Raw genomic sequence first — 17,059 nt, forward strand, 5'->3', positions numbered from 1 at the left:
TGGGAACTCCTAAAATTGTTTTAAACCAGTGATACTCATTTCATGTTTGTGTGCATGTGCATATGAATGCATGTGTACAACATTAATCAGACCTAAGAATATATAATCTTGCTTGCCAACTCTACCTACTTCCACTCCTGTCTTCCCTTTCACAAGGTTATTTCCAGTGCTGCCTTTGAACTGAGTAGTAAGATTCATTGATGGGAATCAAGGTGCTTTAGGCTTGGGAAAAAAAAAATACATCTCCTACTTGGCTTATTCCGTCGTAAGCAAGGAGATTGGAGAGCATGAATAGGCTATGTATCTTTGCTTCCAGTATCTCTCCCCCTTTTCCCCACACACAAGAATGCATTCCAGACTGCTCTTCACATCCTTCTTCAGGGCGTATCCTTGATCTGAAGACTGGAACAGTGAAAAAGGAAGGTCAGCAGTCTTCCATGAGGATGTGTATGGGCTCAAGGAGATCGTTTATTTGCCGTATGAGGTGAGTGTCTGGAGGATTGTAATTTGCTGTAGGAAGAATTAAGAGCTGATCATCTCATTTCTGGTCAGAGGAGTTAAACTTTTAAATCCAAGCTTCGTTTAGGTAAAATTTAACTCTCAAGACCCACATGGGTTGTAACAGAATAAAGTGATAAGGAAACTAACTGAATTCTTTCTATGCCACACATTATGATAAGTACTTTGGGTCTGTCATCGCATTTCCTACAACTGTTCTGTAGGATAGAATTCATGGTTACTATTTTGCTGATTAAAAAAAAAGCCCCAAGCAAGAGTTCCCACCGTGGCTCAGCAGTAACAAACCGGACTAGTATCCATGAGGATATGGGTTTGATCCCTGGTCATTTACAGAAAAAGTATACTGACCCCCAGTAGAGAATCTGCATTTGAAGAGCATTTAGAATATTTTGACTTACAATTCTGGGACAGTTACAAGTTTTAGAAATACCAAACCTGACTTCTTTATTCTTGTTAGGAGCATTGTTAGCAATTTTCTCTGTGACATTGTATCCAGAGCCTGTAATCTGGCTGTTAACTGATGGCAACAACTTTGCTAATTACTATTAATCTCTCCATTCATTGAAACAGGTGTGGCAGTAGTTCTGTGGACCCAGTATCCATGAATAGACTGAGCTTTGTGAGGAACAGATGCAGGTGAGATTCTAAGCAGTGAAAAGCCAAAGGGATGGCTAAGTACCTATAGAGTTCATCTCATTTTCAACTATCTTACTTTAGTACTTCCTTCAGCAGCCCTCACCCTCATCCCTTACTTCCCAGTTACTTTTTTTTTTTTTTCTGGCAATATTTTTCTCAATTTCTACAGCTTCTTTTGCTCATTCTGTTTAAGGAAGTTGTATTACCACTTTACCTACTTTCTTCCTCCTGCAGAACAGCCTTTTAGTTGCTTTACTTTGACAAGTGTCAAAAATATGATGGTCACTTTTGGGTGGGAAGGGTCTGAGTACAGTCATTCTGTGTTTCAAACACCCAAGAGCCTAAAGTTAAAGTTACTAAGTTAGCATTGCCTTTTAAATGTTATGGGGTAGGGTTTTCTCCTCACACTTGTAATTTTTCTAGGAATGGACTTGGCTCTGTGAAGGATGGGGAACCTCACTTCGTGGTGGTCCACTGTACAGGCTACATCAAGGCATGGCCTCCAGCAGGTAGGAATGTTGAATAGTGATTTTTCTCTTTGGTACAGCAGGTACCTCTCAGAGTCCAAGAAAGTTAGCTAACGTTTATCATATAACTATTGTATATGAAATGTACTTTGGTATAAACTGTAAGAAAACAGAAAGAAAAAGCAATTCCGTCTCTCCCTTATGTATCTTATATTCCAGTTAGGGAGATGGATTATTTAGACTTGAAAATGACTCAGTGTTGGCTGTGGCACAGACTGTAGTTTTAAAATATGGGAATAATAATGTATACTAAATGCCTGTGCCTAAGTAATTGTGTGCAGAGAAACAGTTGGCATTGAATGCAGTTGTTTGGGAAAGCTTTCTAAAGTAGGAGCAAGACTTGGATGGAGAAGAGGAAAATGGCTTGATTGTAGTAACTTATAAGGGGGATATTCTCTGCAAAAGCTTTATTTTTTATTTATTTATTTATTTTTTGTCTTTTGTCTTTTTAGGGCCATACCCACAGCATATGGAGGTTCCCAGGCTAGGGGTCAAATCGAAGCTGTAGCTGCTGGCTTACACCACAGCCACAGCAACTCGGGATCTGAGCCTGGTCTGTGACCTACACCACAGCTCACAGCCATGTGGGATCCTTAACCCATTGAGCAAGGCCAGGGATTGAACCTGAGTCCTCATGGATACTAGTTGGGTTTGTAACCACTGAGCCACAACGGGAACTCCATCTCTGCAAAAGCTTTAAATCAGGATGTGAGCAGATTAGCTTTGCTAGAATGTGAAGTCAAAAAAGGAATGTGAGAAAAGTAGTTGGGGTATAAGGATCAGCTTTTTAAACTGGCTCATCAGAATTTCCAAATTTTAGCACTTTGTTACCTCCCCGCTTGATTGGTAATGACTGGGAAGTAGGGGTTGTAGGGAGACAGAAACTAAGAGAGGCCAGGTGGTATATTTTGATAAGGTTACACTTTGTATTTGTGAAAACCTGGGTTTGATTTTGGCATTGTTATTTAATAGGGGTATGTAACTTAGGGTAAGTTGCTTGATTTTTATTAAAAAAAAAAAACACCTCAATATTCTCATCTATAATTTGGAGATAATGTGTGCTAAATAGTTATTGGGAGGGTTAGATTTAATGTGAGAAAAGCATCCAGCCTAGTGTCTGGCAAATGGCAGGCCCTCAGTAAATAGTAGTTAAATGTAATTAGGAAAAACTAATTTGAAATTATAGTGATGTTTGAACTTTTTCGTATATGTACTGTGTAAACCATGCATTTGAGATATACATGGTCTTTTATATCCCTATATGGTTCTCAAAGAAATACTGTTTTCCTTGTTAAAAAGTAACTATGCAAACAGTAGGGAGAAAACCTTTTTTCCTTTCCATATAAAACATTGAAACACTGGCTTCTGTCTTTTCCACAGGGCATAAATAACTATTGGTGTTTCATTGAAATATATTTTTGTTTGTCTACATACCTTGAAAGTCAAAGGTTGACAAGACACCTGTTCTTTGCCTGTGACATGGTCACAGAGTAAATGGCTCTCTTCATATGTGTTTGGTTTGGCCAGCATAATCTTTTAGAATACTTAGGGTGAGACCTGTACCCAGCTTGTTATAATTAATGTGAGTAAAATATATGAATAATATGTATGTAAATAACTTAAAACAGTACCTGATCTATTTGGTAAGTTTTTTGGGTTGTTTACCTTTATTCTTCGGGCATTCTCCTGTTGTTTTTAATAAACAAGATTTCTCACAAGAATAGAATTTGCCCCCAAATGGAAAAACTACATGTTGTTTTTTCTTTCTTTTATTGTTTTATACCTAGTCTTTTCATATCTACATGTATTTTAAGTCTTTATACGTACCTGGCTTTTGAAGGTATTTGAGTTTGAGATCCCTGTTAAACCTTTTAACTTCACCTTCCTAAAGGTGTCTCCCTCCCAGATGATGACCCAGAGGCTGGCCAGGGGAGCAAGTTTTGTTTAGTGGCCATTGGCAGACTACAGGCAAGTATGAATTTTCCACATCTATATCACCCCTTTTCATTGAGAAGAAACCCCTTCAGATATGTTCATGTAATTTTTTTCTTTTACTCTCTGAATATAATTGAAGAATTCTATACAACTCCAAATATTTGGGGGAATAGGTATTCATAGTTAACTTTGCTTCACTTGGATTTAGCAGAAGCTGAAGAGGGTGAGAGAGATGGGGAGATCTTTCTTTGATATTTTTACCTTTGCAATGTCAAATTTTCTGTTTTCAACTAATTTCTTTTGCTCCTATACAATAGGAGAGAGGTGTCTTCATTTTGTCATTACATTACTAACAATAGATAAGTGGAATTATTTCTATTTTCTTTATAAGTAAAGAAGTTTCTTGGTTACTTGAAAGTATAGTTTCCCTATCTGAGTAATGAACACAGCTTGGCTAAATGAAAATAGGTGGATTTTGGGTTGAATGAATTTTTATCTTTCTTTACAAAGTTCATAAAGAGTGCATGTGTAGGAATGGAGCGAGGCCTCGTGCCTCTCTGTAATTATCATTTTTTCCCTTTCTAGATGAGATATGAAGGTTTAGAAATTCCTAAAATTGTGAACTTCATGGGAAATGCATCTGTAAAGGATGGTGTGATTTTTATCTCATTTTTATCTCTTTACTTTCAGGTAACTAGTTCTCCTAACTGTACAGACATGAGTAATGTTTGTCAGCCAACAGAGTTCATCTCTCGACATAACATTGAGGGAATCTTCACTTTCGTGGATCATCGCTGTGTAGCTACTGTGGGCTACCAACCACAGGTGAGGAGCTTGAGCTATTAGACCACTGATATTTAGGCCTTTGTTTTCCCTTGGCTGTGCTGATATTGTTCAGTCATGTAATTCTGACTGTAATTCAGAGATAGCCAAAATATATATGTATGTCTGTCAGAAAAAGGTATGATCCTATTCTATCAGGTTGGTTTTTTTTTTGCTTTTTAGGGCCGCACCCATGGCATATGGAGGTTCCTAGGCTAGGGGTTGAATTGGAGCTACAGCTGCCGGCCTGTGCCACAGCCACAGCAATGTCAGATCGTAGCCGAGTCTGCGACCTACACCACAGTTCACAGCAACGCTAGATCCTTAACCCACTGAGCGAGACCAGGGATCAAACCTGAAACCCCATGGTTCTTAGATTCTTTTCTACTGCACCATGAAGGGAACTCCCTATTCTATCAGTTTAATATCAGCCTCCTATCAAGGTTATCATCTATTCTAGAAAAATAGGGACTTATGAAACCAGGTGGGAACAGTGGGTACAAATATGTATTTCTTTTTTTTGTTATTGACATTAATACAGAAAATGATACAAAAGTGCTTATTTTAACCAGTTATAATGATATGGCCACCTTTAGTTAATTCATATAATTATCTAGTTGCATAGTAACCCATAAAATATGCAAATTTAACACCAATTATGATGATTTATTTAGATAGCTTGTTCAGCATACCTGGTAACTATATCTGAGTTGAGAAGCAAGTCGTTACATAAACTTTCAAAATTACAGCCACTAGGAGGGACCTCTGGCTGTGGCTGTGTAAAGACGATGGTGAGGGAGTTCCTGTCATGGCTCAGTGGGTAACGAACCTGACTGGTAACCATGAGGACACAGGTTTGATTCCTGACCTTGCTCAGTGAGTTAAGGATCTAGCGTTGCCATGGGCTATGGTGTAGGTTGCAGATGCAGCTCACCTCCTGCGTTGCTGTGGTCATGGGGTAGGCTGGCATCTGCAGCTCGGATTTGATCCCTAGCCTGGGGACTTCCATATGCTGTGGGTTCAGCCCTAAAAAGACAACAACAACAAAAAAAAGGCTGGTGAAAAAGAGGTCTTGAAAAAGAACAACAAAGTTGGAGCATTTACACTACCTGGTTCAACACCTTTTACAAAGCTCTTGTTACTACAACATGTGGCATCAGTGTAGGGATATTTATATAGATCGTTAGGCCAGAAGGGAGGGGTTCCTGCTGTGGTGCAGTAGGGTCAGCAGCATCTCTGTAGCACTAGGGTGCAGATTTGATTCCCAGCCCAGCACAGTGGGTTAAAGGATCTGGCATTGCTGCAGCTGTGGCATAGGTCTCAACTGTGGCTTGTATTTGCTCCCTAGCCAGGGAACTCCATATGCGATGGAGCAGCCAAAAAAAAAAAAGGAAGAAATAGATGGAAATAGTCTCTTCTCACATTTACAGTCAACTGATTTTTAACAGAAATGTTGAGACAGAAGACTTTCCAACAGATGGTGATGAGACAATTGGATATTCATACTCAAAACAAAAAGATCTTAGATTCTTATTCACACCATATACAGAAATCAACTTGAAGATGTAAAGGTGTAAAACTTCTAGAAGAAAATAGAAAATCTGTGATCTTGAGTTAAGCAAAATTTTTTTTTATATAACACTAAAAGTATGATTCTCAAGAGAAAAAATTTGGTAAGTTGGGTTTCATAAAAGTTAAAATTTTCCCATTAAAAGGACATCATTAAGAAAGTAAAAAGAGGAGTTCCCGTCGTGGTGCAGTGGTTAACGAATCCAACTAGGAACCACGAGGTTGCGGGTTCGGTCCCTGCCCTTGCTCAGTGGGTTAACGATCCGGCGTTGCCGTGAGCTGTGGTGTAGGTTGCAGACGCGGCTCGGATCTGGCGTTGCTGTGGCTCTGGCGTAGGCCGGTGGCTACAGCTCCAATAAGACCCCTAGCCTGGGAACCTCCATATGCCATGGGAGTGGCCCAAGAAATAGCAACAACAACAACAACAACAGCAACAAAAAGACAAAAAAAAAAAAAGAAAGTAAGTAAAAAGAGGAGTTCACATTGTGGCTCAGCAGTAACGAACTCGACTAGTATCCATGAGGATGCAAGGTTTGATCCCTGGCCTCACTCAGTGGGTTAAGGATCCTGCGTTGCTTTGAACTGCAGTGTAGGTCACAGACAAGGCTCGGATCCCGTGTTGCTGTGGCTGTGGTGTATGCCAGCAGCTACAGCTCCAATTGGACCCTCTCCTGGGAGCCTCCATATGCCATGGGTAAGGCCCTAAAAGACAACAACAACAACAATAAAAGACCAGCCACAAACTGGTAAAAAATATTTGTAAATCATATATCTGAAAAGAGATTTGTATGCAGAATATGTAAGGAACTTTTATAACTCATTAAGACAATCAGCCAATAAAAGGGTACAAAATTTGAATAGACATTTCATTGAAGAAGAAATATGAATGGCACATAAAAAGATGCTCATCATCAGTAGTCATTAGGAAAGTACAGATTAAAACCCTAATGAGATACCACTGTGTGTCTATTAGAATGACTATAATCAAAAAATATTGTCAACATGGAGAAACAGAACTTTCACGCGTTGTTGGTAGACAAACAAAAATGGTATTACTATTTTGGAAAGACATTTTGTCAATTTCCTAAGAAGTTTAATATACACTTACCCTACAGATTAGCAGTTCCACTCCTAAGTATTTAACCCAAGAGAAATGAAAGTGTATATTCACACGCAGATTTATATACAGGTGGTCATAGCTATAATATTCATAACAGCCATTAAGTGAAAACAGTCTAAGTGGCCATTAACTATGGATACTAAATCCATGTTAGAATACTTACAAGCAATAAAAGGGATATACTATTTTTTTTTAAAGTTTAATTTTTTTTTAAATTTTAATTTTTATTCTTTTTACTTTTTAGGGCCGCATTCTTGACATATGGAGGTTCCCAGGCTAGCGGTTGAATTGGAGCTACAGCTGCCAGCCTGTACCACAGGTGCAGCAACGAAGGATCCGAGCTGCATCTGCAACCTACACCACACCTCACAGCAATGCCCTATCCTTAACCCACTGGAGCGAGGCCAGGGATTGAACCTGCAACGTCATGGTTCCTAGTCGGATTCATTAACCACTGAGCCACAACGGGAACTCCCCAATATATACTATTGATACATGAAACAGCATAGATGAACTTCAGAAATATTATGTTAAATGAAAGAAGCCAAACCCAAAGACTACCCATTATATGATTCCATTTATAAATAATTATAGGAAAGGCAAAACTAAAGCAGAAATCAGATCAGTGGTTGGCTAAGGGATTGGGAGCGGGGATTGACTACAGATGGACACAGGGAACTTTTGGGGGCAGTAGACATGTTCTGAAACTGAATTGTGGAAATGGTTGTACAAATACATAAATTTATTATAGATCATGAAATTAGAATTAGAAAATTCACTAGAAATTAGTGAATTTATCTAAGTTATACCTCAGATTGTAAAAAGTACAGTTAAAATAAATGTACGATATCCTGAAAAAGAAAAATGCTCTGGAGATAGTTTAGCAGATTTTATCTTTTTGTTTGTTTGTTTCTATCTTTTTATTTCTTCCACTCTTATATATAATCCTAGAATAAAAACAGAAAGAAATAAAATTCCAAGTTCCCTGCTAATGGGCCAGGAAAGTTAGATAATCACAAGAGTGTCAGTTTTACTCTTTTAAAAAAAATTACTGAGGTATAGTTAATTTATAATATGTTAGTTTCAAGTGTACAGCGGAGTGATTCAGTTATACATACGTATATACATACACATACATATATATATATATATATATATTTTTTTTTTTTCCCCCTCTTTTAGGAACTCTTAGGAAAGAATATTGTAGAATTCTGTCATCCTGAAGACCAGCAGCTTCTGAGAGACAGCTTCCAACAGGTAACTTTTTTCCCTCGTTTGAGTCTGAATAATATTTTTGTCTAATACCTATTGTCTCATTCATTCTACAAATATTTATCGACCACTGATTAATTGAGTACTGTGGCAGGCCCTGCAATTTTACTATCTTTAGTACTTGTGTTTTTTAAGGAATAGAAAAGATCCAATACTTTGAAACTATGGATAGTGTTCAAGATATTTTTGTTTGGTTTTGGCTACTCACTGTCTTATCTGAACTATTTAAAATATACATTTCAAAACCGGATAGTAGTGGAAAATTCATTTCACTGTTCTTTTCTTTCTTTTTTTTTTGGCCACACCTGCAGCATGTGGAAGTTTCTGGGCCAGGGATCAAACTCGAGCCATATTAGCAACTGAAGCTACTGCAGTGACAATGCTGGATCCTTAACTTGCTGCACCACAGGAGAACTACCACAGTTCTTTCATAAATAAATGAAAATTGATTCTTAATTGTTACCTAACTCTTGTAATTTTCTGGCTCTAGGTCCTAAAAGCATCTGGTGAATTTAATTTCAGGACAGACTTGACTTAGGAGTTCTTTCTTTATATTAGACTGGCTCATTTCCTTCTTTAAGACTCATTAGTGTTTTAATGATACAGCAGGTATATGAGATAAAGTATTTAAAGCACACAGCCCAAATTCTAGAGGAAATGAGACAATGGCAATAAAAAGTCTCTCTGTCTATTGATTCCATAGTATCACCTATTCCATCTGCTGAGAAGGACCACATTCCATGTATATGTGGTCTTAGAAAAGCTATTTTGACTCCTATTAAAACCATTCAGAGCCAAAGGTATGACCTTAGGCAGTGTGAGAAGATATTGTACAGTATATTTTAAATCCATGAAATTCATAATTCTGATGCTTTTGACCTCAGAGTATCATTTCTAGAAAATGTTTATTCCAAAGCAGCTTTAATGGGCCATATAATAACCTCTGTAATTTCAAGGTTTTTATTCTGACATCCAGTTGCTGCTATGATTTTAGAGTACATAAAGCAAGGGTGCTTTTTAATGTGTGGACTAGCTGCTTGCCTAGTTGCTTATTTTTAGATTTTGATGTTTCTTAAGTCTAGATGGATTTATATTTCTTTTTGCTTTTCAGTACATAAATTTAGTTACTATTTACTTTTTTTTTCTTTCTTTCTTTTTTTTTTTTTAGGGCTGCACTTGGGGGCATATAAATGTTCCTGGACCTAGGGGTTGAATCAGAGCTGCAGCCACTGGCCTACGCCATAGCCACAGCAATGCCAGATCTGAGCCACATCTGCAACCTGCATTGCTGCGCATGGTAGTGCTGGATCCTTAACCCACTGAGCAAGGCTAGGTATTGAACCCACATCCTCATGGATACTTGGGTTCTTAACCTGCTGAGCCATACCAGGAACTCCTAGTTACTATTTCTAATGAAGCTTATTTTCCTTCCCATTTTGGTTATTGCCATGCTTTGTTTCACATTTGATTTGTAAAAGTTTGATTTATATATTTAAAATATGCCATTTTATTATTGCTGAGTGAAGTATGTCTCATTTTCTGCTGTAATTATTTCTCAGTCAGATTGTAATGTCAGCAGTTAACTGCCACACTCTTGTCAACTTAAAAATGTTATCACATAGCTTTTCCTTAAAAAGCAATTTAAAGTGTAGGTATTTTGAATTGCTGGGCTTATACTTCAGTGGCATGGATATATATAGCAATAAGCAGGTTTTCAAATCCAGTACTTAGTTTGCATACAAATGTAATTGTATTCACAGTGAATACATATAGGTATTAAAGACTGCTTACTATTGTTTAAATGCAAATGTTCGTATCTTGTTTCTTTTTTATAATGTTATATAAAGGATACTGTTCCTTATAAAAAGAAAAGCACGTAGCCTTGCACTTGATGTGTAGTAAATACAAAATAAACGTTAGCTGATAATATATTTTTTTTTTTTTTTGCTGTTAAGGGGAATTCAAAAGATTGTTTTGTATTCTATGAGATTAGGAACTAAAATAATCTAAAATTACTTAAAAAAAAAAAAAACAACAAAAGCAGGAGTTCCCTGGTGGCTCAGTGGGTTGAGGATCCAGCTTCGTCATTTCCATGGTTCTGGTGACTGCTGTGACATGGGTTCCATCTCTGGCCTGGGAATTTCCACATACTGCGGGTGCAGCCAAAAAAAAAAAAAAGAATCTCAGGGTTGTACATGTCTGAAGAAAATTATTTGTGGGTTGCAACTGATAGCATGAAAACTTTTTCAGGTGGTGAAATTAAAAGGCCAGGTGCTATCTGTTATGTTCCGGTTCCGGTCTAAGAACCGAGAATGGCTGTGGATGAGAACCAGCTCCTTTACTTTCCAGAACCCTTACTCAGATGAAATTGAGTACATCATCTGTACCAACACCAATGTGAAGTATGTACCAAGAAGACCTTTTCCAATGTTGAGATTTCTCATAGGCTAAGTCTTAGCAAGTTACCTTCTCTTCTATTTTTCTTGTAGTAGACACCATTAGTTCCTCATCCTCCAGCTTTTTAGAATTTGGGGTCGTTCATCTGGCTAGTAGCTTGGAGACTAGATTCTGAAATGTGAAGTGTTTGTTCAGTTGACCCGTGAACAACATGAGTTTGAACTGTGTGGGTCCACTTACACTCAGAATTTTTCAGTAGCAAATACTGCAGTGTACTACATGACCCGCATTTGGTTGAACTGTGTATACATGGATGGCCGACTGACTGTAAGTTATACTCAGATTTTTGACTCATCAGAAAATCAGCACCCCAATCCCTGCATTGTTCAAGGGTTAACTATATTTCATTTGTATGTTTCAAACCTTTTGCTTATCTATTTATCAGTTGATGGATATTGAGTTGTTTACACTTTGGGCTATTAAGAATGCTGCTGTGAACATTTGTTGACTAGTTTTTGTGTGGATATGTTTTTATTCTCGAGTATATACATAGGAGTAGAATAGTTGAATCACATAACTCTTATGTTTAATCTTTTGAGGAACTTCCAAACTGTTTTCCAAAGCTGCTATACCATTTTACATTCTTATCAGCAGTGTATGAGGGTTTCACTTCTCCACATTTTTACTGTCTTTTAAAAATTGTATCTGTCCTTGTAGGCGTCAGTTGTCAAGGTACTTCTTTTCTATTTAATCTGTTTAGAATTGGCCTTTAACCTATCTCTTGAAGATCTCATAAATAATTAGCCAGTGTGAAAATATCTGGTGACAACATTGAATCTGTATCCTCCAGTTCAACTTTTAGGGCTTGTAAAATTTAATTCTTTGCTAATTAACTCAGTGTATAACAGAGTGGATTGAATTAAAAATTTTCATTAACTGAGGACTCAAGTCATTGTAGTTTGTTTTTTTTTTTTTGTTTTTGCCTCTTTATATTGCAGAACAGTTGTTTTGTGTTTTTGTTTTGTTTAAATTGAAATGTTTAAGTGTTTTTAAATACTCGTCTCTGGAAATAATGGCTTTTCCCATTTTTACATACTACAGTTTTTCCTACCACAGTTAGTTTAATTCATTCTTAATGTTTTTTTTTGTAATATTCTTCATAGAAAATTTGCAAAGTATTAAAAACAATAAGGAAAAGGAAAAATTTTTTCACTGCACAGAAATAGTCTTTGTTAATTTTTAGTACTTTTTTTTTTTTGGTCTTTTTAGGGCTGTACCAACAGCATATGGAAGTTCCCAGGCTAGGGGTCTAATCGGAACTGTAACTGCCGGCCTACATCACAGCTACAGCAACGTGGGATCCGAGCTGTGTCTGCGACCTACACCACAGCTCACAGCAATGCCAGATCCTTAACCCACTGAGTGAGGCCAGGGATGGAACCCGCATCCTCATGCATTCTAGTCGGGTTTGTTACCGCTGAGCCACAATGGGAACTCCTGTACTTTGTTTTTTATTTACACTTTTAAAAAACACAGTGTATTGACATGCAACACACACATACACAGCAACTAGGTATTGAACACCTAAAAGGAATTAGAATCCAAAGAGGATGAACCTTGTGCCATGAAACATAGTTTCTGTTTGTACCACGTTGTCCATAGTGTGAATTATTTGTTGAATCTGAGGTTATAGGTTACTTATAGAATTGGATTGGAAAGGGGAATTTATCAGTAATTACCCACCTACAGGTGAATCTGTAGAGTTTTATGTGCAGAATCAGATACTTTTTGTTTTCTTTGTTTCCTCTACTCTTCATTTTCCCAGGAACTCCAGCCAGGAGCCACGGCCTACACTGTCCAACACAATTCAGAGGCCACAGCTAGGTCCCACAGCTAATTTATCCCTGGAGATGGGCTCAGGGCAGCTGGCACCCAGGTGAGAAATGGTGGGAAAATCATTTATTGAGCAGTGACTGGCCTGGGGGTTGGCAGTCTATGTTCTTTCTCATTTTTTATTTATTTCCTTGTTTGTTTTAAGCTCTTTCCCCAAAAATGTTTTTTTTTTTTTTTTTTTCCCCCCGATTTCTCTCTTCACTTGCCTTTAACATATAGGCAGCAGCAACAGCAAACGGAATTGGATGTGGTGCCAGGAAGAGATGGACTAGCTAGCTACAATCATTCCCAGGTTAGTATGTCTTCTTTGATGGATGGTGAGCATTTCCTTAACAGATGTCTGCCAGAGCCAATTAGAGTGTATGTGTGTCCTTATATGGATTTTAGGGTTATTGAATTGTCATGTTAAACCTTTCATTTTTATTTTTATCATTGTGTTCCACAGGTTTCTGTTCAGCCTGTGACAACCACAGGGCCAGAACACAGCAAGCCCCTTGAGAAGTCAGAGGGTCTATTTGCCCAGGATAGAGATCCAAGATTTTCAGAAATCTACTCCAATATCAATACAGGTATGTTTCTTCCTCATTCTCATTTTAAATTCTCATTTTGATCACTTACTGATGGGCCTGCAACTGCCCAATCAATAGTCTCCCAGCATATTTCCACTTAATTCTAATACCTCATAAATAGGAACTTGCTGAACTAATATACTACAGCCCCTTGACTGGCCCTCCCCCAACTCCTTTTGGTCCACAGATCAGAGTAAAGGCATCTCCTCCAGCACTGTCCCTGCCACCCAACAGCTATTCTCCCAGGGCAACACATTCCCTCCTACCCCCCGGCCGGCAGAGAATTTCAGGTGAGCCCCATATGTGTGTGCTGCTTTATAGGGCAATTGAGGGATTCAGTTACTGAATCCAAGTTTTTTTCTTCCCTAGCTTTCTCTGGTTATATCAGACAAAGCTGTGGAACTTGTAGGACTAGGATGAGACAAGTTTGCTTTTTGTCCCCCTTTTTCTTTGCACCTGTCCTGTTGCCATGTTCTAGGTTCCATTTCTGTGTATTCTGATCAGTGTGTGACCGTCAGTCTTTCTTGTCTTTTCCAGGTTGCGTTATCCAGTTTTCCTTAACCCCAGGGAGTCAAGGGAATCTAGGAATAGCTAGATTGTCCTGCAATTTCTGGATTTTATGATAAACCCATCTTTTTAATCCTTTACCTCACTATTTGTTCACTCCTAGAAATAGTGGTCTGGCCCCTCCTGTAACCATTGTCCAGCCTTCAGCTTCTGCAGGGCAGATGTTGGCCCAGATTTCCCGCCACTCCAATCCTACCCAGGGAGCAGCCCCAGCGTGGACCCCTAGCACCCGCCCAGGCTTCTCTGCCCAGGTAAACCTTTTCATTTATCTGTCCTTCGTGTATTTTGTTTGTTTGATTAGGTTTTTTTTGCACATGTGAAATTATTGTTGTCTGTTTTAGACACCTTCTCCCCACCCCATAGCCCCTACCTTCCAATTTTTATTTCTGTTGGGAGCAATTAGATAATTAAAAATAATCCAGATATCTCAAGAGTCTGTGGTTTTCACATTCACCTTAAATTAGAATTGCTCACAAACATATTGATTAGGTTTGAGTTCCGCATTTGTTTTGGAGTAAATCCTAAGAAATTTTAGACTTTGGTTGGGGCCACAAAATAGACCAGGGAGAAAATTAATTACTAATTTATATACAGTGATGTCTACGAAAAAAAATTGTTGAAAAATCTTCACAAAATGTATAATATTTAACATATGTTAAGGTTAAAGCTAATATCCTTTCGTATGTTGATATATACTTATATTGCATAGATTTTATAAATATATATATATATATATATTTTTTTTTTTTTTTGGTCTTTTTAGAGCTGCACTCGTGGCATATGGAGGTTCCCAGGCTAGGACTCAAATCAGAGTTGTAGCTGCTGGCCTATGCCACAGCCACAGCAATACCATATCTGAGCCACATCTGCGACCTACACCACAGCTCATGGCAATGCCAATCCTTAACCCACCAAGCGAGGCCAGGGATGGATCCTGCGTCCTCATGGATACTAGTCAGATTTGTTTCTACTGAGCCATGACGGGAACTCCATGCATAAGTAGTATTTTAAATAAAACAACCAAAACCAAAAGTAAACTCTAGTATGATTTATCTCAGTATGATTCATTGTATAAAAAAATGCAAAGCAGGAGTTCTCCTGTGGTGCAGCAGGTAAGGATCCACTGTTGTTGCTGCAGCATCTCGGGTTGCTGCTGTGGCTCAAGTTCAGTCCATAGCTCAGGAACTTCCACATGCCATGGGCATGGCCAAAAAAAAATGGATGGCAAATAAAAACTGTTAGAAATTATCTAAAAATGTTAACCATGGGACTTTGGTGGTAGAATTATGGGTGGTAGAATTATGGGTGAAATAAGTAATGAGCTTGGCTAAGAAGAATTCAGTGATTGACAGGATAGGAATGGTTTGTGCAATAATGTTAATGTTGAGCAAATATTCCATTTGCTCTCTGTCCCTTTCTCTCTTTTAGCAGGTGGCTACCCAGGCTACAGCCAAGACTCGTTCTTCCCAATTTGGTGTAGGCAACTTCCAGACTCCATCATCTTTTAGCCCCATGTCCCTCCCTGGTGCTTCTACTGCATCACCTGGTGCTGCTGCCTACCCTAGTCTCACCAATCGTGGATCCAGCTTTGGTGAGTTCAGACCTAAAGGACTGTGACAGAAAAAACCACACCACTAAGGAGAAAAGATTTAGTAATTAAAATGGTTTGTTCATGTCCTGGGTGCACTGATCTAATTATGGGGAAATTTAAGGTGATAATCCATTTGGAATTTATTTATTTAGGATCTTTTTTTTTCTTTTCTATTCTTTTTTTTTTTAAGGGCCTCACCTGTGCCATATGGAAGTTCCTAGGCTAGGCATCAAATTGAAGCTGCAGCTGCTGGCCTGTGCCACAGCTACAGCAGTGCAGGATCTCAGCCATGTCTGCAAACCTGTGCCACAGGTCACAGCAATGCTGGATCCTTAACCCACTGAGTAAGGCCAGGGATCAAACCCACATCATCTTGGATACTAGTCAGGTTCTTAACCTGCTGAGCCACAAGAGGAACTCCTTTATTTAGGAATTTAAAACCTACCCACATGAAAAAGATTTTATTAGCACATATAATAAAAAGCATGTAAGATATTATAAATTTAATAATATGTAGATTTAGTCTGAATGAGCAAAGGACTCTGGGAAGGGGAGCTAAAGAAGAAAAATTAATTTGGGACCAGAATTTGAAATAGAAGAGGCATTGATTAGCCAAAAGTAGAGCAGAAGTTATCTAGGTAAAATTAATGACTTGCATGTAGTTATGAGGTAGTTTCCTCTCTAGTGGGGTTAGCAGATTGAAGTTGTTTATTCTTCCTTGCTGTATTTCTAGCTCCTGAGACTGGTCAGAATGCAGGACAATTCCAGACACGGACAGCAGAGGGTGTGGGTGTCTGGCCACAGTGGCAGGGCCAGCAGCCTCATCATCGTTCGAGTTCTAATGAGCAACATGTTCAACAGTCATCAGCACAGCAACCCGGCCAGCCTGAGGTCTTCCAGGTGAGAGGGTGAAAAGACCAGAGAACTAGAAACTGAGAGAGAAGGAGTCAAGGAGGAGAGACATAGAAAAAAGCATGCATGGACTGAGGTGTTTGGTTGAGGTTATTATTAAGTGGAAGAAGACAAGAGTGGGGACATGTAGAACTAAATGTCATTAATTGGAAAGATTGTGAAGTAATATGCTTCATAGCCTCTAACCAGACCATAGTTGGTAACATGAAGCACCATGTAAAGATGTCAAAGAAAGTGATTTTGGCCCTTTCAAGGAGAACCATATGCCAAGTTCTTGGTAGCTTAGGTATAAACATAACCAGTGTGTTTATACCTAAGCTACTTATTTACATAAGTCCTGAGGGCACTGCAAAAGTCAGTGGATTACTCCAGGCAAGACAAAGGAGGAACTTAGTTTAAAATATGGGTTGGAAGAAGGCAAAACAAGGTTTAGATGGAAAACAAATAGGATAGGAGATACCCCATATATATCTATGGTGGGGGGAGTACATGAAATGTGGCATACAGATTTTTTTCCCTTTGAAAATATTGAGGATTAGAAAAGAGGAGAAATGTCAGAGGAAGACAGAGAAGGAACTAGGAAAAAAGGTTGTCATCTAAAGGGGTCAGAGTTGCTGGAGTAAGAAAGGCTAAGAGAACTCAGCACAGCAGACATTCCTTGGAGCCAGGGCTGTTTCAGGGGAACGTTGGGAGGGAGCTCGATAAGTATAAAGGCTCAAGGTGTTTGACC

General features: G+C 38.5%; 1 protein-coding gene across 8 annotated transcripts in view; it reads left to right on the forward strand.

The window, feature by feature from the left end:
* The window catches only part of ARNT (aryl hydrocarbon receptor nuclear translocator), a 56,582-nt gene that overhangs the window by 37,459 nt on the left and 2,064 nt on the right, over nucleotides 1-17,059 (forward strand). For 6 of the 8 annotated variants that reach the window (XM_001929670.6, XM_021088680.1, XM_021088678.1 and 3 more), the window contains 14 exons: nucleotides 382-484; nucleotides 1,090-1,155; nucleotides 1,579-1,664; nucleotides 3,574-3,650; nucleotides 4,308-4,442; nucleotides 8,311-8,385; nucleotides 10,651-10,802; nucleotides 12,623-12,733; nucleotides 12,910-12,982; nucleotides 13,136-13,259; nucleotides 13,447-13,549; nucleotides 13,930-14,077; nucleotides 15,255-15,417; nucleotides 16,151-16,317. In XM_001929670.6, coding sequence (XP_001929705.4) covers nucleotides 382-484; nucleotides 1,090-1,155; nucleotides 1,579-1,664; nucleotides 3,574-3,650; nucleotides 4,308-4,442; nucleotides 8,311-8,385; nucleotides 10,651-10,802; nucleotides 12,623-12,733; nucleotides 12,910-12,982; nucleotides 13,136-13,259; nucleotides 13,447-13,549; nucleotides 13,930-14,077; nucleotides 15,255-15,417; nucleotides 16,151-16,317 — 1,583 coding nt within the window. The remainder of the gene's footprint in view (nucleotides 1-381; nucleotides 485-1,089; nucleotides 1,156-1,578; nucleotides 1,665-3,573; nucleotides 3,651-4,307; nucleotides 4,443-8,310; nucleotides 8,386-10,650; nucleotides 10,803-12,622; nucleotides 12,734-12,909; nucleotides 12,983-13,135; nucleotides 13,260-13,446; nucleotides 13,550-13,929; nucleotides 14,078-15,254; nucleotides 15,418-16,150; nucleotides 16,318-17,059) is intronic. The other 2 variants (XM_005663493.3, XM_013997187.2) reach the window with 1 other exon arrangement.

This window comes from Sus scrofa, chromosome 4 (genome assembly GCF_000003025.6).
Source record: "Sus scrofa isolate TJ Tabasco breed Duroc chromosome 4, Sscrofa11.1, whole genome shotgun sequence".
NCBI classification, from domain to species: domain Eukaryota; kingdom Metazoa; phylum Chordata; class Mammalia; order Artiodactyla; family Suidae; genus Sus; species Sus scrofa.